Source organism: Vipera ursinii (assembly GCF_947247035.1).
Source record: "Vipera ursinii genome assembly, chromosome: 3".
Taxonomy (NCBI): Eukaryota; Metazoa; Chordata; class Lepidosauria; order Squamata; family Viperidae; genus Vipera; species Vipera ursinii.
Window position 1 is genome coordinate 55,293,067 of NC_139516.1, and position 26,607 is coordinate 55,319,673.

The 26,607-nt window shown below is 39.5% G+C and overlaps 1 protein-coding gene across 5 annotated transcripts in view; it reads right to left on the reverse strand.

Annotated features, from left to right (window-relative positions):
• SLC6A9 (solute carrier family 6 member 9) overlaps positions 1-26,607 on the reverse strand; it is a 61,607-nt gene that overhangs the window by 18,201 nt on the left and 16,799 nt on the right. For 2 of the 5 annotated variants that reach the window (XM_083358311.1, XM_083358310.1), the window contains exon 2: positions 17,177-17,282. The exons of the other annotated variants lie outside the window; for them this stretch is intronic. In XM_083358311.1, coding sequence (XP_083214437.1) covers positions 17,177-17,218 — 42 coding nt within the window. In that variant the 5' untranslated portion in view covers positions 17,219-17,282. The remainder of the gene's footprint in view (positions 1-17,176; positions 17,283-26,607) is intronic. 5 annotated transcript variants of the gene reach the window in all.

Consider the following 26,607-nt stretch of genomic DNA (forward strand, 5'->3'; position numbering starts at 1 on the left):
TGCCCAAACATGATGGGATGCTGACATCAAGCATGAACCCTTTTCTAGGACAACACAAATAGACCTTTTGTCCATCTAGCTCCACACTGGCACCACCACTTCTTTGTATCTCCCAACAGAACAATGACAAAGTTCAGTTCAAATGGGGAGCAGGGAGGAGGGTTTCTCACAAAAACAGTTTCTCATCCAGATATGGGTAATGAATTTCTGCTTTTGTGCTGGAACAAAAGTCTCCTGGGTGCTGCGGCTCTTATTCTGCCTTTCATTCTATTGGGAGTTGGTAGAAGCTATCCACTTCACCTGCAAACTAACTTGGAATTTTAACGGTCCATATCTCCTATGTGGGTGGAATATGTTCCTATATCAATTTCCACCAGTTCAGTTCAACCTTTTATTTACATATTCAGAAAGAATTCAGAAGCTAAAGTGGATTGAAGGTATGTCATCCACTTATGAGAAAACAACAGATCACAAATTTCCGTTTTTGAGATAATAGCAGAAATCTTCAGACAGAGCAGAGAAACAAAGTTGCCTTTTTATAACCAAAGAGCAAAGAGATGTGACTGAGATAGCTGTCCATCCTTAATAGCCAGAGATAGCAAACTTTGGTTACTATTCAGAAAACATCTGTTTGGTCCAATAAAAGATATTGATTGGCATAGTATGAATGTTAGTCATTCAAACGCAATATCTCTGCTGAGGAGAGAAAGGAGTTGAAGAAATGGTTCCTCCACTGCATAATGAAAGATTTAATGGCCAGCACTGCTCAAATAAAAAGAGGGGGCAGAAGACATGACTTCCTAGACACATGAGATATGTCCAAAAATAAGAACTGGAGAAGAACATGTCACAGAATCCTCAATGAAAATCTCCCTTTTGCCCTGCCTCATAAAACACAACACAGATCTTGGATGTATATTTTGCTGTTAAATCAATTGCTATAAGTGCTTAACAAATGGAAGCTGTCATTTCAGCCAGTGAAATTGGATGGGGCTGGCAGACAGTGAATTGTGCACTTCAGCATGCCATTCAATTCGAGATAGCAGTTTGCATGGGCACAGAGATGCCAAGAAACCATCTTCGGCACTAATTTGGGAGAAAAGTCTGGCAGAATGCAATAGAGTTGGGCCTTCTACAAATAACCATATTTGTGACCCTTGGGAACAGAAGGTGAGGGAGACTGTGGTACATTGGTGATCTAGAGTGTTAACAAAAAAAAGTAAGAAATAGAAGTATCTTTCGGATGAGAGGAAATACTACTTTGAGGACTCCTGAGATACTCCTTCCTGATTGTGTTGTTTTACTCTCCAAGCCACTGGCAAAATAAAAAATAGGACAAAATCCTTTTATGTCACTATATAGCACCATAAACAATTCAAAATTCTACTGTAATTCTTGCCTGTGTCTACACCTGACCTTTTGGAAACTTGAAAACTTACACCATAATAAACATGAACTTGGAAAGAATGCATTAAAGGTAAATCACTGAAAGTTTTGCACATCCACCCCAAATAACATGGGGAGATAAGGGAATTAGCCCCTTGGCTCAATATTTCAAAAGGTGATACAGTATCATAGTCATAGTGGAGTGGTTACATAAGAGTACACCAGAGTAACCTACTTAATCCGACCTTGGTTTTTGTCAGTTTCAGTCCATTTCATCAGACGTGTGAAGTATTAGAGCCAGTTGGCAAAGTGTGCATACACACATGCAGTAAAATGGAAAAATATATACTTTGTGACATTTCAAATGAAGCTTAAATAAATGCAAAAGCAGCATTTATAATATAACAGCAGGGAATGGGCCAAAAAAAATCAATGTACCTGTTCGTATTGAAATGAAAAATAATCTACCTTCATTAGAGGTTTGCAGTTGCATGATGAAATCTCTGTTTATGCATTGAAGAATGGCATTTTTCAGATAGCTAGAGTTATTTTAACATGGGGGGGGAGGTTGCTCTGCTATTTTCTGATTATAACACAAATATCTCATTAATTTTCCCACATAAGACCTGAGCTGGCAATGCTGCCGCATTTAGCAAACTTTCTCGTTTGGAGTCCAGGGGGTGAAAAATGTAGAAAGACCCTGGAGCTGAACGTCAGATGACTGCATCCCTGCAGTTTTCTTGGCAGCTTTGCCACTGCCTTTTTCTGGGATGTTTTTCAACTTCTCAGAATGTAGCCAGAATCCACTGACTTTGTTTGCAGGCTGGTTTTACATTCTACTCTCAAACAATCCAGGGCTTTGGGATTGCATAGACATGCCGTGATATTCACCCCTTCACCTTCTATTCCCTGTTAAGGTGCTACTTTCTCCTGAGCCACAGTGGCCTGGATGCAGCTTCTCTCGTTTGTATTGTGAAATATATAGCAGAATAGAGAGCAGAGATTCCGGAGTGCCTTTTCCTTTTGGCCAGTACAACTTTCACTAGGGTTGAGCAAGGAATCTGGGGCAGAGAGAGGAAGCACTGGTCTCCCGCCCTCGTCCCGCGGAAGCAGGGACTCCAGATGCTGTAAATCAAACAACTAGCTCTTTCCCTGCTCATTTCCTGCTCTGCTTGTCCTTCCTGCTTCGATTGAGTCCCTGCTTGGGGCTTATGGCCATTCATGCTCCCAGAGCACGGGCTCAGGACAAGATGTTCAGGCAGGAGCCACATGTGGCTAAGTGGCACGTTTGCCTGTGCAATGAATTGGTTGTCTGCCTGGTTATACAACACTACAAAGGAGATTTGGTACACCATCTGGGAGTCTCTGCTATAAAGAGCTAGGATGAACGAGACGCTCCAGGCAGGCCTTTTCCAACTTGTTGCTCTCCAGATGGGCCAGACTACAATGCACAGAATTCCCAGGTAGTTAGTACTCTCTCAGCTAGCTAGGACACTGAGAGGATTCTCATTTGACGAAAGCTGCTCCAATGTATCCTGCAACCTACGAGAGCATTGTCTTTATTCTGGAATTGGACATGTCTCAGACGTGACAGCTGAACTGGAACAAAACAAATGCACAAAGAAGAAACAGGTGCCTTTGAGATCTCAATTCAGAAACAAAATATGAAAAACGAAAGAAGTCCTATTGTCAAGTCGAAGGAGAAATCTCCCATTGCTAGCCTCTTAAAACACAATTCTGATCAAGATAATCTGATTAAATTGCAAAGTAAGCACTAATGAGGCATGCACTCAGTTTAATTAATGGAGCTTGGCCCACTCGAGCCACATGATTACCAGTTAGATGGTGGCATCAACTTAAAATGAGCACAGTAAAAATCTAAAGTCAGAAGCTCCCAGGTTGTCTGCATCATGATCAGATGAGCCAATTTGTAGAAGTTTGGGATCAATTTAGCATATAGGCAGTTTTTGACTTATGACCATAATGGAGCCCAGAATTTCCACCAGAAGTCAAGACAGTCATAAATCAAGGCAACTATGACCCAATTTTATAACCTTTTTTTTGCAACAGTCTTTAATGAATGCAGCAGCTATAAAACTAGTTCATTCATTCCTATTGGCATTCTTTTGCCGGAAACCAACCCCAAAGTCCAGAAATAGGTAAAAAAAAAAGTTCTAAAACATGGTCATGTGACCACAGAACAGTGCAACTGACTGTATAAGTGAGCCTGTTGCCATGTGCCCAAAATGTATCTTTTGAGATGTCTGCTGTAAGTTTGAATAGTTACTATGCGACGGGTTATTAAGCAAAAACTACCTGTACTTCCTTAAGAATGAAATTCACTCAGGAAATCACTTTCCAGGAGAAAGGTGAGTTCTGAAACTTTAGCCACCTGGGGTTCATTCATCTTCAGTCATCCTTGCTATTTATTTGCCAACTATTTTAGCAAGGGAGGATTAATTGCCCAACAGTTCCTCATTAGAAGAAAGCACGGGAATTTATTTCCAGAGAAGATCAAGGCCAGGAACAATTATGGCTACTCATTTAGTAACCCTGTTTCTAACAGGGAAAGGAGAAATGAAACCATTTTTTTCCATATCATTCATTCTACACATCTCACATCAAGTCTCAGTTTAAAGTCAATTAGGTATTTAGTCAACAAGCCAAAATATAGATTTGGAGGAAGGTGTGTCCAGTTCTAGGATCATGCAAGCCATGTCAGTATGGCATGTATTTGAATAATAATAATCCATTTCCACATCTGTATATATGTGTGAATTATTAAAGCATATGAATATGATGTTATAGTTATACATTTTAATCTTTGTTCTATTTTTTTTAAAAAAACACTAAAAGCCACTTTATATAAAAAAGAATTCCATGAGAGTTTTAAAATATCCCCTGATATCTTAAAGGTAAAGTAAAGGTTCCCCCGCACATGCGTGCTAATCGTTTCCAACTCTAGGGGGCAGTGCTCATCTCCATTTCAAAGCCGAAGAGCCAGCGCTTGTCCGAGGACGTCTCCGTGGTCATGTGGCCGCCATGACTAGAAGCCAAAGGCGCACGGAACGCTGTTACCTTCCCACCGCAGTGGTCCCTATTTTTCTCCTTGCATTTTTATGTTCTTTCATACTGCTAGGTTGGCAGAAGCTGGGACGAGTAACAGGCGCTCACTGTGTTACACGGCACTCGGGATTTGACTCGCCAAACTGCCAACCTTCTGATCGAGAAGCTCAGCGTCCTAACCCACTGAGCCACCGCGTCCCCCCTCCTGATATCTTATGTGTCTCCAATTTCATAAAAACTTGAAAAGCCTCACTCTTGATTTTGGCCAAAAACAAAATAGGAAAACTCACCAGAAAATAAGTACAATATTGCAAGAGAATAAGATGTTGGTCTAAAGATTAGAAAATATTGGTGTAATGAATTGTATGATTTAGGCATTGTGTTCAGCCAGATGGTCAACTCAAACATCTCAAGACCAAGTCTTCTAAACATTCTCTGGGAATACTGGGAAGTGGTAGAAGAGTGGTATGCAGTACTGACTTTTGTGAGGAAGGTTCAACACGCTGTTTCATTCCTATTGAATCAGGATGATTTTACTGGTTGGCTTAGTTTGGCCATATAAACCTGATGCAGAATTTGAGGTGTTCCTTTCCTTTCCTTTCCTTTCCTTTCCTTTCCTTTCCTTTCCTTTCCTTTCCTTTCCTTTCCTTTCCTTTCCTTTCCTTTCCTTTCCTTTCCTTTCCTTTCCTGGATGTCCTAATTGGTAAATTATGATTAAACAATCCTTACCAATCAGAATACCAAAACATTTTCTTTGCCTCAGTGTTACAGTTCAAATATCATTAATAATATTAATGAACATTTAGGGATACACATTGACTTATGGGTACATTAATTCATCTGTGGAATAAATAAATCATTCCCTTTTTATGTGTAGACATTTTTTTGTTTGTGTGTGTTCAGCATGAATTGTGCAGCACTTCAAATTCATTTTCCAAAAGCTGCACTAGAATATATGAGAGTGAGAAAGTTCCTCTCAACAACTTTTTCAAACCATCCAATTTTTTAAAATCATGCAATAGCTGGATACAGCTACAAAAAGAAGCTATGTTTACCCCTGTTGGTTCTGAAATACAAGTGCTGCATAACTCTAATAGTGTATATGGCTCTATTTAACAAATGTGGTAACTACCAGAGTGACTCCTGGATTAGACTGCTGTAGCAAAAAATACCATTTTAAAAATTGGCACATTTATTATGTCATATGGTTGTGGGCAAAAGAGTCAACCTTGGATAAATCAAATGAAAATCAAATTGCATTAAAGATGTGGTACCAAGGCCTTTTACGTTTGAAATCACATGGTTCAGAAAGTTGCCAAGTTTCTCTAGGAGGCTCAGTTTTTCCATAAAGACATGAGCAGGAAGAAAAAATTTATGCTCCCCGCCATGTAAATTCAGCAGTGCGACCTTCCTCCTGCCATTAACCTGCCAGCTTAAGGGAAGCACCTCCTAATTGAACTTGTAGGCCATCCAGCTGCTCCCAACATGAAATTTCAATCTGTCACTAGACATATGCTGAGAAGCACCTGTCACCTGCAAAAAATTTTTCTGGCAAGTAGTTCCTAAGAGACCTATTGCCTTGCAGTCATGAGGAAAGTTCTGGGCTAAAAGCCAGGTGGCAGGCAGTAGTTTATTGGAAGCCAAGGGAAATCCTTATTTGGATCCTTACTCGTGCATTTCTTGGATCAAACGCAGTCTCACCTGACTCCATCACAAAAGATCGCAAACAAGTAGGTGGCAAGCTGCTAAGCCTACAACGGTAAGGAAAGGATTCTAAATTCATCCTGTTCATAAAAAGATTATTACCAAAGGACTTGGGAAACCATTTCAAGTGTCAATTATAGCTGGGAAAGAATAAATCTATCTCCAGGTTCAAGGTGTTCAGAAGCATTAGCATGCAAACTGTAATATCCAAATATCCTTTTGCAGACAAAACTTCAAATATCAAAATGCAGGAAAAGGAACTACTAATTTTGATATGTGGCCCTTCCTCTTTACAGCAACTCCCCTACTCATTAGTTAATGTTGCTTTTAAAACAAAAAAAGTTACTTGCTTCACTGGCTGCAGTAATGCTTTGGACTCCATCTGGCATATAGGGATGAACCTTAAATTGCTACGCAAAGCAAAATAGAGAAAAAATACATGACCTGATTAAATCTATGCATCCACTCATCTGTGCATGATAAAAATAAACAGGCAAAGCAAGGGTTCCAACCAGGCATAAAGGAATTAGACAAGAATGCAATTCTACAAATCCCTCCCTTTCTAACTCATCCATGAGTTGTAACCAACTTCATTTAAACTTTGTCTTGAATTGAATGGTCACTATCGGTGTTCTGGTGTTCCGGTACTTTCACAGAAGCACCAGGCAAATCTAGTGCAGTAATAGAGTCCTATGAATCAGATTAGAAGAAACGTCTATGTTAGCTTTTAACCTTCCAACAAGTAATGCCAAGGCTGCTTCAGGGAAAGTGACAGCCAGAAGTCTTTGAAAGCTAAAAGGAAAGAAAGTGGGAATGGCCAACAAAACTCTTATCTAATTGTAATGGAAACAACACATTTGTTTGCAGACTGAAGGTGTTGGCATTTGTTCAGTTTGCATTCCCAGTTCCTAAGATAGCCACTAAACTTAAATTTGCATAAGAATAACCTAGCAACATTTTTTCAACATTCATAAATTACTGGCTTATGCTCTTTATTCTTCTTTCTCTTTCAGTATAACTTTATTATATATGAAAATGAGGGCAAATATGCTGGCTTTAAAAATATATTTGGCAACTCCAGAAGTTCTTGAACAGAGTAAAAAAAAGTGTACTTGTATGTACCTTTGGGTAAACCAAATTAAAAAAAAAAACCTTTACACTGTGATTGATTTGTTAATATTTCTTGTCTGAATCTCGATAGAAAATGATGGCATGGCCAAGGCAGTATCATCCTAAATAGTTTCAAATTTAACTTCTACAGTTTCTATAGGCAAATTACTAAGATAAACCATATGTAAACAGTCAGCATTTTTATTTAAAAAATACACTCATCTTAATTACCAATAGCCCTGATTTATCAATTTGGCTATGGAACTGCCAGTGCTATCATTAGACCAGATGAAGAGTAGGTCCTGGGTGTAAGAGCAGGTTTTTCGTATGTCCCATGTGGCTTGTTGCCGATCAATGCCGGAAGATTTAATTATCAGTTCAGTTCATTTTCCTAACTCTTGGCCTCAACAATAACACACCTTGGGCCAGGTTTACTAAAGGAATAGCTCCTTCAAATGGTCTCCTTGCTCTGAGAATGACTCCAAGGGTAATGGCAGAACTGGAAGTGTCCCCTGTATTTCACGAAAATATGCTATTTAAGGGGAAAAGGAAATATGAACATTGATAATGACGTTGAATTTACTTTCTTTATGAAGCTTTTTTATGACTTTGTGCATAGCCACGCTACATTCAGATGGAACTTTTGTTCAAATTTACAATTTAATTGCATTTAATAGGAGAGACAAAAGTAATTTGCATGTTTCCAAGAGTGTAACACTTCACCTATATTTATGACATTCTATAAACACTTAAACATTTTGGAGAATTAATTCCATTGTAAAATGTTATTTTTTTAAAAAAATATTCTCTAATAACTGAGAATTCAGTTTTCGTCATTGTAGAAGATGGTCTAACAAAACATTTCCACAGCAAGGAAGGAACTAGAGTCTTATTTTACCATTTCTCATTCTACTTAGTTACTTTTTCTATTGAATTCGGTTTAATTCTATGGTAGCTTAAAGAATCAATTTCCAAAGTTCTGTTGCCCCAATGAAGTGTAGTGTAATTAGTAATTTGTTGCACATTGATAGCATTTGCCGCTATGGGCGAGAATTTTATCCCATCACAAAATTTGGTAGTACTGGTCAAAAGACTTACAAGATATGATAATTAAGGAAAAAAGTTGATTATGGAAAAGAATTAATCATGCGATGTAATATATTTCATTCTATAGAAAAACTCAGCAAGCATTTGCAAAATAGGAAAAACTGGAAAAGGAACACCATATAAATGTAGCTACTGAATTAACATACACATAGTTACACACCACAAAATCACAGCAAAGAGTTACCTCTGACAATAGAGGTTGTGTTCCTCTCTGAAGATAATTTCAGCTCTTATATGAAGGATCCACTGTCTTTAACAACTTTAGACCAGGCATGTTGAAAAAGGAAAATGTGGAGCTGACATTCCTACCCTACTCTCTCTATATCTTAATTTTAAATGATTTTTTTTCTCGTCAAACCTGCCTATAGCATGAAAAAAAATAACATACCTACCAATTAACAAAACATGCAGTTCACCTTTGGAACTCAATGACCCAAAGTATCCAGGCCAACGGAAAGAAACTAGGGTCAGGTTTACACATACACCCACACACATCTATCCCCCTTCATTCCAAAGTTTTTCCTAACCCTTTTGCTGCTGCAAGGGGGAAAAGGATGAACAAATTGTTCAGCCTGGTATTTCTTCTGCATCTTCTTTCTTCTGAATCATTTAAAGGGACAGGAAGGGGCAAATGGGTAAAACCAGCAAACCTTAAAAAGAGAACTGCTTTGGGGGAAAGCTTTATATCTAGCCTGAGAATATATCTAGAGTCCAAATGCAACACAGTCTTGGAATTGACTTGTAGGGGACTTGCATAGAAACTTTTTTTAAAAAACTTACCTGGTTGCTATAATAAATACGTTTTATTTCATTTTATAATGAAACAGCTTCCTATTTGGTTTTGTTCTTCTCTGCCCCTTTCACTAGCAAATGTCATGTCAGGTACAAGTTTAAGAACAGGGTAAATGGTGGTAGTGCTGAGTACTTCCTGATTCCAAACTACACATGGAGAACTTACAGAGGGATGGCAGGGACGCTCCAAGGAAACAAGAGTGGCAGCTTCGCGGAACGGGAGGAACGCTTCTTGTGGCTCACAAGAAGGGAAGACCTGTGAATCCCCAATTAAATTATCGCTCCATTTTGCACATTACCCCCAGTGCTTAATTGCAGCGTGCTGGCTTCCTGAAGCAGGTGGCCCATCCGCCAAGATACCCTCCTCTGCCTGCGTGTCTCGGGCTTTAGCACTCAAATTGTTTCGTGTACTGCCACCCTCATGACAAGCAAACTGGCAAAGATGCAGGAGCCACACTGAGCCTGGCAATTCCTCACTTCATGCCGCTGTCTCCCTGGGAGCCAGCACAAAAAGGCTTTGAAAGCATGTAGCCACCGGCTTTCATTGAGTCTCCGGCATTAACTTTTCCCCTTCCCCTCCGCCCCCCCCCCCGCCTTCAGTAACTTGCTGCAGGAGCAGCAGCAGCAGCAGCATTGTGCTAGGTGGTCAGCTTTGTAGTTCTCACATGCGCGTCTCTGTTGGTCCGTCATCCCCGTCAGCAAACAGCTCCTTCCCCACCTGGTGCTTTTAGGAAAGGTGGCCCACTGACCTGTTCTTGGGGGCAAGGTCTCCCTTGGCTGCTCATTCCCGATATCTTGGGGCGTTGCAAGCACTGCTGCTGCTCCTGCTTGCTGCTCTCTTCCCATCCAGTCCCGCTGCTTCTGGGGTGGCAATGCGCTTGCCTCTTACTCATGGACTTGGCATTACTTTCAGCTCAGTTCCTCCAGCACCATGCTGCCCCCGCCTGCCCAGTCCCCTGCGTGCCCCACCGGGGAGCCCATCAGCATTCCGTACCCAGACACACAGCTCTCCAGCTGGTTTCTCCATTTCCTTCCCTGTAAGTCTTCCCGCACCCCGCATGCAGGGTAAGAGCCCCCCCCACCCCCCCACCCCCGGCGTTTGAAATCTTATCAATACCTCTCTTCACTTGCAGGAGGCAAAATTTATCTCCTGCCTAGTCTACCGAATTGATGTAGGTAACTGTTCGGGCAAAACTATGTAATAATATCTTGGAATAACTGTGGCTGAATTTTCCAACATTTTGTCTTTCACTGAAGAGCAATCCAGAAAATGCCAGATTAGAACAAAGCAATCTCATGGGAGAGAGGAGCTTTTTTTTTACATTAACTTCACGCATACTTTTCCTGATTTAAAGAGCAAGCACACACATGTACCTTATCTGGCTTTCTGGAGGCTTTCATATTATGTATTTAAATTGGTCCAAAATGAATGAAAAGAAATATTACCAGAAGATAAGAAAGTAGGATTCCAGCCAAATCTACACATAGAGGTTCGGGCTGGGGCTATTAATAGCATAGTGATTTCTACACAAGTATTTTAGATATAATTATTTAAATAATTACTCCAATTGAAAGAGAAATTTAATATTTTTATACAGTGAGGAAGAATGTGACTCAGACTTGGTGTCTATTCTATTTCTTGGGAAGTCATTATAAATAAATAGGCAACTTCTAACTATTGCTTTTTCTTTAATTGTTCTTACAATAAACATAAGAAGGAGAATATTTGTAGCTCAGGGTTGAAATGAGGGGTCCTTGTTGCTCTCTGAGCTTGCTTGTTTTCTTGCAGACTTTTCATTACCCTAACTAGGTAACATCATCACTGCTAGTCTGATGTTACCTAGTTAGGGTAATGAAACATTTGCAAGAAAACAAGCAAGCACAGTCTAGCACTGATGATGATACCGGGTTAGAGTAACGAAACATCTGCAAGAAAACAAGCAAGCTCAGAGAGCAACAAAGACCCCTGACATAAGCAGCGTCCTACTGGACTTGGATCCCTAGCCCACCTAGTCTAGCAGTCTGTTTTCACAGTGGCCAAACAACTACAAAAGGAAGCCTACTAGACTGCCTGCAGATGGCCTTCAGAGGCAATCACACTGCCAGTAAGGCTAATTGCCATTGATCTCCATGACTTCCATGAACTGGTCCAACCCTTTTTTGAAGCCAGCGAAGCCGGTAGCCGACATCACGCCATGTGGTACTGAATACCAAAGTTGAATTACATTTTGTATTTTTTTTAAAAAAAAATCCTTTTGTTTATCATGATTCTTTTAGTATTCGATTTCATTGCATGAACTTGGGTTGTAGTCTTTTGAGAAGGGGAAAATAGCTTCTCCTTGTCCATTTTATCTTTTGCGCACCTTAATCCTGTAATACTTTTATACACCTTAATCATGTCCTCCTTTATTCACTCCCCTCCTAGACCAAATAGCCCCATATGTTGCAATTTTTCCTCATAGAGAAGCTGCGCCAGCTCCTCGATCATCTCAATTATCATCAATATTCCAAATGTGGCTTCACCATTGATTTATCAAAGGACATTGTAATATTGTCATCTTATTTTCAGGACCCTTCTTTATTATTCCACACCTGTTATTGGCTTTTTTTTATAACAGATATACAGTACTGTTCCATTTCAGCAGCCTCTAGTCATTGCTAGCTCTGATTCCATTAATTTATTTATTTTATTTATTTATTTTAATTCCATTTATATCCCGCCCTTCTCCGAAGACTCAGGGCGGCTTACAAGCTTAGCAGTAGCCTTCATTCTATGTATATGCCTGCTTATTAGGGCTTTCACACACACCCCAAGCGGCATTATTACAAAGTCAGCTTAATTGCCCCCAACAAACTGGGTCCTCATTTTACCTACCTGGGAAGGATGGAAGGCTGAGTCAACCTTGAGCCTGGTGGGACTCGAACCTGCACTAATGGCAGGCAGCTGGTGTTACTTAAGGAGGCATTAGCCCACTGCTCCACCAATTTGTATGAGAGGTCTGGATTTTGAGCAGCAATGTACGTCACTTTAAATTTACACTCTTCTATTTTCCATGCTGAATTGTAATAGATAGCTTTCAAACTGAGAACTGTCTTCTTACAAGTACTTAGACATTGGGATGCAAGAGTCCCAATCAAAGCAACCCAAGCAGAACGCTCTCTAGCCTCTTCAACACATCCAAAGAAGGTAGTGCCTAGGGTTTTAGACAGAAGACACCAGAGAATGAACTTCAGGCCTCTTTCATGCAAAGTGTTTGCTCTGCTATAGTAGCTACGATATTACAGAGAATGTGGTTATAACAGTTGAAGCAATAGACACCTTCAATCTTCAATCTGCAGGACATAACATGAAGGCAATAATCTGAGATACAGAGAGAGTTCAAGTTGCAATTGTATTATCAGTTAAGATTAAGACTGAGCTCTATGGCTATATTGTATGGGGAACCTATTGTATCTTTCTTGTCAGCCCAGCACACATACACAATATGCTGAAAGAGATGACTCAACCACCTGATTTTGTGTAATTAGGATTAATTATCTGGGTCCAGTACTGACCACTACCACCAGCCCAATTAATCAGCTTTAACAAATGGAAAGACAGACAATCTGCCTCAAGGGTAGGCTCAGACCCCATATTGTGTCTGGACAAGGAGAAGGGTAGTTAGTAAGTAATGCCACCAACAAGCCCTTTACTTAGCTGGGCTGAGATATTCTTCAAGCTGGATGCTCAGAGTTAGTGTCTCTGCATGCAGCTTGGTTTAGTTTCTTGGAACAAGGTGTGCTTGGAATACATTGAAGAATAGAGTTTCACAGGTATCTACATCATCAGCATTCATTCACTGTGTTCATATGCTCCCTCTTTACTGGGCTATTTTAGGCTTGGCTGGCATACCCTGATCTTCCAAGGGCCCCTGCTTGCAAGCACCTGTTGCAGGGCATCCTGAAAGTCCCAAGCAGTCCTAGAACTGATAACAAGCTAGGGTTGCTAAGAGGTCATTCTAAGACCCATATATATAGAACACCACATCCTCTCTAAGGCTGAGGGCAATCAGGGTGATAGATGTGAACAGCAAAGGCTCGATGATGAAAGTCAATACTCTTCTTGTCTCCCACTCCACATGGATATACGTGTGACAGTGTTTCATAGTTAGGTTCTGGACTGCTGGCTGAATTGGTAACAGCAGGTTGTTAATGCTATAGGTTGAGAACTGTGAATTGGAAACCCACTCTAGACATGAGGGAGAAGGGCTAAATGAAGCCTGCAGCTTTTCTCTCTTTTACAGAGGTAAAAGAGCTCCACTGCAGAATATATGTTTGCAGTCCAGAGTCCATAATAGCAGACTGAACCAATAGGCTAATTAATAAATGCAAGTTTCCAATAGGCTAATTAATAAATGCAAGTTTCCAACATTGGTGTTGACCAACAATTTATGTTGTAGAGCTTCATTCCAGCTTCTTCTATTCAACTCTGAAAGATTTCCTGATTTTGCAACTCAAGAGTATAGGAAGGCTGGACTAAACTCATCACCGTACAAATGCAGGAGAGCTAAGTACTGTCTAATCCTCACCTTCAAATAGGCTACCTCTTTAGCGACCTCTGTATCTTTAAATAAACCAGAAATATTTAGTTCAGTAGCAATTTGTGAGGATGAATTTTAATGTTATCACCTTGATTTATATGTCCCTGATTCCAGGGTGGAATGAAGAAAAGTGAGGAGCATGATCTAAGTGGAAAGGGGAGCGCAGGGCTTAATGGCAAGAATTTAAAGTAAGATATCCCAGATTGTTTTCTTCTGATGCTCATGATCTCTAGCTACTCTCTCTTCTTCTTAGCATCATGATGGCCATTTCTATGGTAACAATTTACAAGGTCACCTTGCACAAACTGGACCATCTGGTGACATTCAAATAGTGAATAAGAGAGTGAAAATGACACTCCAATGATTTAGGTTTGCCCAAAATTTGGATATATTCCAAGAATATAGAAACGTTATCCTCTCCTTGAGTTCTGATCTCAGCACAGCTTGCTTTGGCTTTTTTTTTTATTAGGGAGAGTTGTCTAGTACAGCCTATGACAGAATGTTAAGCTTCCCTGCTCCCTTCTATGGCTTCAAGCAGCCCAGATGTTTCCTGAACATCGACATCAAGAAGCCCAATGAGGCATGAATGCAACATCGCAGACCATCGCAGTAAAATGTGGAAAAGGAGGGGGGGGCAGGTATATGCCAGATGAGGTCTGGGGGCCTACCATAGCTATACATAGATGGGCTCTGGTGTGGAGGCAATTGTTACAAAATGCTAGGCTTGACCGGTCCCTGGCTCTGTATGACCTTGTTTCCACTGATGCAGGAAAAGCAGATCGGAACACCAGCAGTTTTTAATGCAATCACTAGGGGGAGCTAGTTAGATTAGGCAGAAAAAAATTCAATGCACAGATTAAAGAAGCTTTCTGTTGTTCACTATAACAGTGGCCCGCAACCTTTTGGGCTCCAGGGACCAATTCCATGGAGACAGTTTTTTTCTGTAGACTTGTAAGCTTGTAAGCCGCCCTGAGTCTTCGGAGAAGGGCGGGATATAAATGGAATTAAAATAAAATAAATAAATAAATAAATAAAATGCTTTTGCATGCTGCCAGAATCCCACGGATGGGGCTTTGCTTGTTTACATTGCGGGGTTTCTGGCTTGCTGCGGCCCAGTGCTGGTCCACGGACTGGGGGTTGGGGACCCTTGCACTATAGTACATTAATCCGACAGAGCATGCTTTTTTATAATAACCAGGCTGTAGGACCATGTATCCAAATCACAATACCACTCTCCAGACTATATTGTAAATGCAAATATACGTCTGTATGCACCACACTGACGTGTATTCATGTATTTAAGTAATTACTCTTTAAAAAACCGTCTGTGTTCATGTAAGTACCAGCTATTAATAAACATGCATTGACTAAAACTTGAAAACCATAATGAATTATCTTCCAAGGACTGCTTCGAATTGCCTACCACACATAGATTTAGAACTGCTAATTTGTTCTTCAGATCAACACTGAATTTTAAGTTTGCTTTTCATATTTAGTTTTACTTCTGTCAGGAATTAATTTTATAATTTGGACCCCACTTTTTGGTTCCTATGCTGCAGCATTACTATTTTATTTAAATGGAGTAATTCAATCACATTAAATTATATTATGAAATCTGCTATATCCCCGTCAAAATCCTTTGGGATTGGAGCAGGCTGTAAAGCATTGTAAAGTAAAATAAAGAAAAATAGGCAGGCAAAATCATAAATATTAAACTGTAAGTAAAACACAGATCATATCTGAGTAAAAGAAACCATAAAGAAGGGCTTGTAAAAGCCATTTCCCCACATGCTATGTCAAGGCATTTCATAAATTCCTCAAAAATCAGTTGCCTGCTATGAACTGTAAGGAGATATGAGAGGGAAGCCTCAGACATCAGCATACAGCCAGATGCATAGGGAGAGGGGATAATAAAGACATAATAAAGACATAACAGCCTAACAGAATTATTGAATCATCAGACTGGAAGGGACCTTGGAGGTTGTCTAGTCCATCCCTCTGCCCAATGGCAGGAGGTCTTACATCATCCCGGGCAAACGATTTTCCAATCTTTTCTTGAAAACCTCCAGCACGTTTACAATTGTTTAAGAATACAGTTGAATTATTCCCTTTTCTGACATTTATTGTAAACTTCACTGAAATCTTCACTACTTACATAAGCTGGAAAACGTAATTGTGCTGATACCACTAACAAGAACAATAAAAGGGCAATATTGGAATTCCTTACAAATTTAGGTTTTACCTGAAAACACCTGTGTAGCTTTCAGCTCAAGAAGCATCTTATAGACAAGAAATGATAAACAAATGACTAACTTATCATTAGGTACTAGAATTTTCTCAAGGAGATTGTAAAATAAAGTCAAGAGAAGACTTGACAATCGATTTGTCAGTGGCTTTCTTATATACAATTACCAGAAAGCATTAAAGTGGATTATAGTTTTTGTTTTGAATAATGTAAAACTGAGTTTGAAACAGAATTATGTACTAATGATGAATATGTTATTGCTAAAATGTATAAACTTTTGTTAAAATATGAGAACAAGATTAAGTGAAAGAATGTATGTTTAAATAGGCTAAAAACTTTCCACAGTATACAAATGGACAACAGGAAAACAAGTGGCTGAAAAGACTGAAATTTGAATTATGTTTTAATCTTAACGAGAATCTTTAGAAAATGATATATAGTTGGCATTTGACACCAGAGAAATTTTCTAGAATGTATAAAGGTGCTTCAAATTTTTGCTGGAAATGTGACCAAGAGAGGACATTTTATCATCTTTCGTGGTCATGTAAAAAAGCCAAAACAATTTGGATACAAATACATATATTAATTCAGAAGATTTTACAGATTAAAGTACAACTGAAACCAGAGATTTTTCTTTTGGGACTCATTAGACAAGCAACTAGAAAAAGTCATGGAATTTTATGTTTATATGTGACAACTGCAGGAAGACTATTGTATGCTTGAAAGTGGAAAAGTTTGACACTCCCCACAACGGAGGAATGGTTGGTGAACATGATGGAGCTTTCAGAGATTGCTAAATTGACTTCCTTGATCAGAGAAAAGACACTAGCCACATTGATGGCTGACTGGAAATCCCGTATAGACTTTTTTGCATAAAACAACAACAAAAAAATTACTTATGACTTGTAGTTTTGACGATAGGAAAAAAGTTAGCTATTTCATAATCATAGAGTAAGAGATAATTTTGTAACCATGTTTACATTTGCTGTCGAATAAATCAGAAGGTTCTTTCTGTTTCTTTTTATTCTTTTTCATTACTATTTTTTTCTTTTTTCCCTCTCTCTCCTTTTTCTTTGTTTTCTCTATTTCATACAAGTTTGCATTAGTTTTTATGATCTCTTTAAAACTTTCAACAAAATTAATTTTAAAAACATGGGAATGACAAGACATAGGAATGGCCACTAACCTGGATAGCTTTAAAAGGGGACAGAAACAATTCATGACTCATTACTATCTTCAAATTTCAGTTCTTAGGAAATATCTTCTTGTAAACAGTGGTATCTGGTTGGTCACTGAGAGAAAGAAAATACTGGATGAAGAGTGGCCTTAGCTTAATGTAACAGAGCTGTTCTTACAATCTCACCCAAAAAGCAAAAAAAAAAGCCTTTCCATTTAAAAGATATGAAATAGGGAAATATCTTTGGCTTAGCTTATTTACACCATGCAAGTTATACCAACACTAAAACCAAGCCAGCATAACATAAAGCAGACATGTCAAACACAAGGCCCGGGGGGCCGGATCCAGCCCGCGAAGTGGTTTCATGTGGCCCGCAAAGCCATCCTGGAAACAGTGAGGGAACGGCCCCCACTGCCTTGGCACTTGCCCCGGTCCCATCTCCTTCTGCCAGAGGCCCTCAGATCTGTCCGACTCCTGCCCAGGCCCCCATAGGCACCCTTGATGCGAACGATGTCAAGCTGGCCATGCCCACCCAGTAGGCCATAGGCACTCTAGCCACGCCCACCCAGTAGGCCATGCCCACCCTGGCCATACCCACCTGGCCCCTTGAGGGCAACCGCAATGCTGATGCGGCCCTCAATGAAATTGAGTTTGACACCCCTGACATAAAGGGACACAAATTCGGGGAAGAGGTGATGGTGGAATTAAATATGCCACTGAATGCAAAGACATCTCATGCTCTGATAGCAGTAATGTCACAACAGGTATCGGTCTTTTTCTAGCTTATGCGGCAATTCAAGGGCTGTTTGAAATAACTGAATATACTTATGCAACCACTTGTTTAAGATAAAGAGCCTCCAGCAGATGTTCATGAGATTTAGGATAGTTCCTTCAACTCTTTAGCACAGGGAAGATTTAATTTTTATCCAGCATTAATAAAACAATAACCATGTGCTATAACCATGTGCTATAAGATAAAATAAGGAATGCAAACATTTTTAATCTGCACCTTGCATCCTTCTTGAGCCATGACAAATATCAGACTAGAAATTGTTCAAACATTCAACATGCAAAGAACTTTACAATATAAGCAGTATTACTGTTAAAAAACAAATATGCATGTATCAATAGATCTGAGAGGTATGGTAGACAAAGATAAGACAGAAAACTCAATCCATGCTGTATTTTTAGTTTAGGAATATTTTACCACTACAGGTAGTCCTCAAGTTAGGACCACAACTGAAACTGGAACTACTATTGCTAAGGCATCGTAACTTTGAACAGTCACTATAACAAATGGTCATAAGTTGAGGACTATCCGCATTATACATTTTGCTGCAGTAATGCAGCAGACTAGAAACTAAGGGACTACAAGTCCTAGCCATGCCTTACACACTAAGCCAGTTGGATGACTTGCGTCAGTGACTCTCCCTCAGCCCTCAGAAGCAGACAACGGCAAACCATTTCTGAAAACCTGACAAGAAAATTGCAAGGGCTTGTCCAGGCAGTTGCCAGAAAATCAACCCTGACTTAAATGTAACAAACAAACAAAGAAACAAAGAAACAAATAAACAGACATCTTAGAAGGATTAATCACAACATATACCAAGAAATAAATGCTTCAGAGTTATATTTATATTTATTATATTATTAAATTTGTATGCCACTCAAGCCGCAACTCTGTATCCTTATTCATAATATCATTTTTTCCCCCAGAGAATTACTCTCAGGAAAATCTCATTGATGGTATCTCTGCAACTTAACCATATATGTGTCTACTCATACTTAAGCCACTTCTTAGCCACTGCCATTACTGTAGGGTTGGAACCTGAACTGATATGTAATTATAAAATAATAGTAATTATCAGTTAAGGGTAAGGGGGATGCTATGGTTCAGCAGTTAAAGAGGCTGAGCTTGTCAGCTGGAAAGCTGACAATCTGGATTCGAGCCCCGAGTACTGTGCAATGCGGTGAGCTCCCATTACTTGCCCCAGCTCCGGCCCACCTAGCAGTTTGAAAACATGCAAATGCAAATAGATAAATAGGTACCACATTGGTGGGAAGGTAACAGCCTTCCAACCGCCTTGGTATATAGTCATGCTGTCCACATAACCACAGGAGTCTCTTTGGACAGCACTGGCTCCCTCAGCTAAAAAACAGAGATGAGCACTGCCCACTAGCGTCGGACAGGAGAATCCTTTATCTTTTTTTTATTCTAAAATATTTATGATGGCAACGCTTATTGGTAGCTCTAACAAACAAACAAGCAACATTTATAAAAAAAAGTCAGAGGAAGTTGATTGTGAACCTGAATTGGAACATAAAATTACAGTGCAGCTAACAATTAACAATCCTGGGATTTCCTGGTGTTCTCCTATTCAAGAAATAACTAGGTCCAATCCTGCATAGGTTTTCAAGATCAGCTAAAGTCATCTGGGTGCTTCTACAGTATATATATAATAAAATATCAGCCATTTTACTTTTAAAAAATTAAAGAAATGAAACTATTAAAGAAGAAAACTAAAATAGATCTATTCATATAATAATGTTTTTAAAGATTATATTGGTATTAAATAATAACAGATTAGGAAGATTAAAATACCCATCTTAAAAGGCAGATATATTTAATCAAAATTAAATACAGCTATATACGCGGTGGCTCAGTGGGTTAGGACACTGAGCTTGTCGATCAGAAGATCAGCAGTTCGGCGGGTCGAATCCCGAGTGCCGCGTAGCAGAGTGAGCGCCTGTTACTCGTCCCAGCTTCTGCCAACCTAGCAGTTCGAAAGCATGTAAAAATGCAAGTAGAAAAATAGGGACCACTATGGTGGGAAGGTAACAGCGTTCCGTGAGCCTTTGGCGTCTAGTCATGCCGGCCACATGACCACGGAGACGTCCTCGGACAAGCGCTGGCTCTTCGGCTTTGAAACGGAGATGAGCACCGGCCCCTAGAGTCGGAAACGACTACCATGCATGTGCGGGGGAACCTTTACTTTTACCTTTTATATTTACTTTGATTATAGTATAGTATCACAGTTAGCACAATTAATATATAAAATATTTTATTAAAATATTTAAAAATTCTTGTTATAAAATTATGGAATAACTTCTGTGTAATTTTAAAATGTGTTTATTACAAGAGAAAGGTCCCATTAAAAGTTAACTACATTTACGTGTTTTAAATTCTCTTGAAAAAAATCTGGCAATGAATGTTTACACCAGAATAAACAAATGCAGACCTGTATTTCTTAAAATATCTTGCACACATATTTCAGAACATATAAAACTTGATTTCACATATCTAAAATCCACTTTGTCCTATTCACCAAAGAACAGCAATATACTTGTAGTTAATCTAATTTGGATATTGTGAAATAAACTGCAGTCACTCGACGTCTCTCATAATGCGGAAAAAAGTATGAAAAAAAGCTTATCAACCCTAAGGCTCTGCATATAATTTCAGGATCTAAAACTCAAAAGTTATCATGCATTGTCATTTATCCTTTGGAGGGAAGAGAGGACATTAAAAAGAAATATATTTTCAATGAAATATTCTTCCTCTGAATTTCACACTGAATGTATCTGCTGGGATGCAGCAGGGAAAGGTATCTCTGGGTAGAGAAAACAAGGGGTGATGGCATACAGTTCTCCCTTGCTGCTGCTGTTAAACACATCTTCCCACATCAGAGAATCCAAGCGTGTTGGTGCTCGAACATCTGTTTTCATAGAGAAATCTCCTAGGTTATAAACTCTGAGCGTTTGCATAAAATCTTGATTTTACTCAACCTGACTTAAGATACATATAACGGCATTAAGTGAAGTGGAAGTTACCAGTTATGTTGTTTCTTGGCATCAGAGTTTTACATTGAGAGACATCTCCATTTTCAATTACAAATTCTATAGCCTTGATGATTTTTCTCAAGCAGTGTTTGCAAACTTGGCAGCTACCTTATACTGTTTTTTGAACAGATAAATAAACATTCTACTAAAGTTTCCCATTTAGCTTGTACTTACTTGCAAATGTATATCAATAATTTAGCATCCTTCAAGCTGACGAAGTTAAGTCAATATGCTTGTTATACACAAAATTGCTTTCAATATTTGAGCTAATAAATAAGTGAAAATAAAACATAGTTTACTGTGTTTTTTCACCTGGGATAGAACATTATGGATTTTTAAAATGTTTTTGGACTCAGTTTTTTAATAATGCTTTTTTGGACTTGGGTTGATATTACTGGAAAAGATAAAGAGTAAATTTCTGGCTCATATTTGGAGAGGGTTTAAATCCCCTCTGCTTGCAATATTATTATATGAAAACCATCAGGCCCAGCAGTGCTGTGGAGTTTTAGCAGAAGAACTAACTATCAAATAAAATCGACCAAGTCTTAATATCTGAAAAGTTTAATGAGTGTGCAATGCTAAATAAGCTAGTACTTTTGAGATATTGGTCTGAACTCCAGCCTAGGATTAAATGTTTCATCCAGATTCCAGAAGGCAAACTGTGGGACCCCTGACTAAAAATAAACAAAAGGATACCAGCAGTAATAGCACAATAAAGGAAGGAACAACTAGTAAATTGGGAGGCTATGGCAGAGCAGTTTACAAAGCCACTGCTGGCTTTGAGTGTTTATTCATCCAAGAGGACAGAAAGATCTTCTCAAACCTTTTCTCACATACAGCATCCATGTGCGTCTACACTGACCACCACTAGTTGCAAATCATAATACTGAGGCATTAAAGCATATGGGTGCCAAAGACACTGATGCATGTTTGAATGCACATGGCCAGGCAGCCTAAGCTCCATCTTTCCTAAATTTCACTTTAGACTTCAGGAACAAGGGCAACCAGTCAGGTAATAATAACTGTCTTCTGGAGAGAGAAATTATTTTCCCCAAGTATGAGATCTAGCTCCCCCATTCACAGGTGGAAGTTTTGTCCCTGTCATTCTGGAGGATGTGGGGAAGTGTCCTGTGCCAGGCACATACATCCTAAGGCTATTTTCTCAGGCCCTGCTGACGATTGGGCATCAATTCTCCAGGGCTGCTCAGGCAGAAAATCCACATCAACCCCCTAACTTCCCTCTGTTCCATCTTATTATTCCAAACAGACATACTTCCGCAGCCTAATAAAAGACTCGGCACCCCCTCTGTGTGTGTGTGAGGGTGCGCAGGAGGTGGCTTGGTCAGGGGCCAACATGCATGAGCCAAGGCTGTTTCTGAACTCTCCACAAACAAGTCCAATGTCTCACATTAATTCACAACCTCACAATTTGGAGTGTAACCCCCTTGCATTGACTCTGAAATAAACACCTTGGTGGCCCCTACTCCTTTGCCACCTAAAAATACTCCAAAAGATGCTGTAAGCATCCAAGCAGACAGAGAAACTGCTCAAAAGTCAGGAGCCACTGGCTGAATTGTTGTGCCAGCAACAGCAATTACAAGGACAAAACATCATGTCCTTAAAATAAGCAAGCAAGAATGGCACTAAGGTTTGGGGGAGTCGGAAATGCACCTCTTTAGAAAATGTTTGCACACACTTACACACTTTCCAGGTGTATCAGAGAAACAAAGAGAATTAGTACATGGATCTCAGCACTGTGAAACAGGCAACTGTCTTAATGTTTCAAGATTCATACCAGCCGGTAGCCTTCCATGTAGTTACTGGGTTTTCTGACAGGTCTTTAAAATTTAAGCTGTATCAAATGCTGGATTGTTTCTCCAGATGTCATCCTGCAGCAACTCTGGAACTGGGTGTCAAACTGGCAGCCTGAGGTCCAGACGTGCCACGTGCAAGCCACACCCACCCCAGCTCCGCAAAGGCAAAAAACATCGTGATATGTCACGTGACGCAATCAGGTTTGACACCCAGGACACTGGCTGGAGCGTCAACCTTGTCTATCTGGACTCAGGAAGGAATGGAATGGACAGAGCTGTTTTTCTCAGGTTTACCTCCTCCACCCACCCTGATATTTATTAGTTGTACTAAGTCTTATTTGTACACTGGGGCAGAGAGAAATCTGTCTTGGCATCTGCTTGCTGTCACTTAAGATTTTTAAACTCTTTCCCTCCCTCCCTTTATCCCCCCTGGCATAAAGTTACTATAAAAATATTACAGTGTAAAAAATATTTGGTAATCATAACTTTGCCTCTCTTTCCCACTAATACACATACTTTGTAAAAGAGGAATGTTTTGTCAAGTTTTTTAATGGATTGATTTCCAAGATTCAGCAAGAAATGGAATAAAAATGCTCCAAAGTTCAGATTTATAGCACAGCATCCATAAAAGATAAATATTCAAACCTCTGTTTCCTGTGCCTCAAAACACTTTTTGTTATCACTGATAGCTCTACTGTAATAGTTAAAATCTGCACAGTAACAACAGTGATGCATGTTTGTAGCTATAAGAACAACCTATTCTATCTAAATCTAAGTTTTGACTTCCTAAAAGATTTGTTGCCTTTTGTAGTTCCTCTCAACTCTCCCTTAGTTGGCAAGCCTGGTCTCTCTATTTCATCATCTTTTTTGCCAATCACTATTCAGAATATGGAAGAAATATTGAATTCCACATGTCAGCTTCTCTCTGGATACAGCAGGATTTGTATTCCCTCCTCCAAGTAGGGCAACTGGATTTAGCAGCCAATTTCTTTAACCAGGATGAACTGATTTGGCCATAAGGACTCTTTTAGTGTTAGTTCTGCGAATGGGAGGGTGCAGCCTTATTCCCAGACCAATATACTGCAAAGTAATTGGGTCTATGAAGTATTCTTAAATACTTTTAAGTATTCTTAAAATTTTGCCACACTTCAGCTACATCAGACTAAGAGTGTCTGTGGGTTGTATGTGTGTGTGTGTTGAAACAGGCAAGACAGAAAACATATTGCTGTGATGCAAGTCCCATCCCTTTGTTGTGTGTCACCTGTACATCAAAAGATGTATGGCTTGCATCACAACACTCTGCCTGTCATCTGATGGCTGATTCCCCATATTTGCTATTGTGGCTGACCTCTTCTGGGCTTGGAAGCTAAACAAGGTTGGACCTGATTAGCACTAGGATGGAAGACTTTCAGGGAATACCAGGGCTGCAGCTCAGACTGGAAAGCTGAAAAGCATATCAAAGTATTGTTGCTAAAAACTATGTAAGAATTAAACTCTTGGAATTTTAGACAGGTTATTGTCCAGCATATTCCTTACTTGGTATGTAAGAGAGTCCACATCATTATAGCTCTTTAACCAAACAAGAGCCCCATCCCCAGGGTTGTTGATTAACACTGAACATTCTTGTTTTCCATAACAACATAACAGCCTTCTAAACTGGGATCTTCCCATATACATGATGTGGGAATTATGAATTAAGATGTCCTAACGACATCTTAGAGAGCATTTAGTTGGAAAAGGCAAAATAGGCTTAAAATAGTTACCCAAAGCAGAGTGTTATTCTAATAACCCAGTTACTAATGATCTCCAAAACATTTGTCCATTTTGCTCCCTCGTCAAAAACCAACATCAAGGAAAGGGGAAGCATGGTGGTACTGATCTAAATGCTACAGTTCACTTAATTAGGAGTTGTATTTCTTGATGTGTGAATAAGTATAATAAAATTCAGAAATCAAAGCAAAATGTTGCACTCCCTCACCATTTCATATTTATCTTATGCTGCATGGCCCACGTTCAAACATCAGAATGGGGCCTTTTGTCAAGCATTGGCTTTAATAAGATCCAGATACTGAAGAATTATTGAAAAGGGTCTGGATTACTAAAAATTTACTTGTAGAGCAAAGTCCAAGTCACAACTGGGCCATAAGAAAATGAATAGGAGTTGAAAATGTATCAAAAAGGATAGAAAGGTTATTACGCATATCAGAGCACCTACGGTAATAGTCTTCTCTGTTGGGAAAATTCTCTGTGGGTTTCACACTGAAACATTTTGTCCTAGGACATGTTTGTTGATTTAAAATTACAAGAAAAAAATATTCATAAGAAAGAGATACTTATAAGGAATCAACAATAATGGTCAATCCCCAAAGGGAAGGATCTAAGGAAATTATTCAATTATTTATTTATTTATTTATTAAACCAATTTATAGGGCTACGTATCTCATAAACAGCAACAGGCTATAAGATGCTGTATCTATCTTGGGATAGGGTATTAGTGGATGATGAGCTTATGATACTATTTCAAGAATGTCTAGGCAGCACACTGAGGGGATTAGAATCTTCCCTGTCCCAGAAAGCTCTTGATGGCTGTCCCAGTGACTCATTGACACAGGATGGACAGGACCAATTAAAGGTTTTCATGCCAAGTGCAGGCTCTATAAGTTAGAGCCTATGATATAGTGATGTCATCAAGTGAAGCAGCATTTTTGGTGCTGCTCCACATTTTCTGGTTTCACCTTTCAGTTTTCTAGGCGTTACACAGGCTTACAACAGCAGTATTTCATCTTCTTTTGTTTTTGCTAAAATTTATTGTCAGATATGATGGTTATGGTTTGGTGCTTTGCCATCACATTTGCGTAGAGTGTACCGTAATGTGATCCCAGGAAGCAAAGGCTCATAAAAGAGGCTGGTAACAAAAGCTAAAAGTGGCTACACGTGGCGTATGGACTGCAGCCCGCCCAGCTGTGTCTTAAATATTATACTAAGCCTTCACTTGCTGCCTTCCAGCTCACTGCATGGAGCAGGTTATCTAAGGAATATCACCTACAATATATGTAAGTATTACTCTGAGGGACTCTAAGCTTGTTGCATGGCTTGCCTATACCAGCAACTAGATTTGGCTATGTCTGCTGCAGACTTCAAGGGTCTTGCTCAGAACATTTACAGATAAGCCAATCAACTGGCTGACCAGCCCTTTTTTGAGAAAGGGCATGCAGATCTTCTGCTCATACAGAAGTCCATTTGGGCTGCCACTTTGGGAAACATGTATAGACATGGCTAGAGCAAAGAACTATAAACAGTGAGGTCAAGGAAAATATTGTGCAGAAAGTACAGACAGTGACCATTATGTCCTTAACAGCAGTATTCACAAAGCAGCCAGTGTTCACATGGGCTTGTTCTGTGTTCTAGCCTTTCCTCTTCATTTCTATCCTGGAGTGTACACTGCTACCCCAAAAGAGCTCCTGAATATTAGGCAACAACAGCATGAAAGGAAGAAGGCAAAAATATTCATCATGCACACAAGAAGAAATGCAATGAACTACAACAGGGGTATGAAGCAGAAACGTCTGTAAATCTCTGCTAGTAGCAGTGCTTTTTTTGTAAAAGAAAAAGATGCTGGAACTCACATGTGTCATACAACCTGCCTTGCCTAACCTACAAGGTTCCATCCAAAAAAGGTGCCGGAACTCCGTTCTGAGCGTTCTATGAGAAAAAAAAGCCCTGGCTAGTAGACTTTCCACAGCAGTGTGAGCCATTCAAAGCAGCCAACTGCTTTCACACAAACGC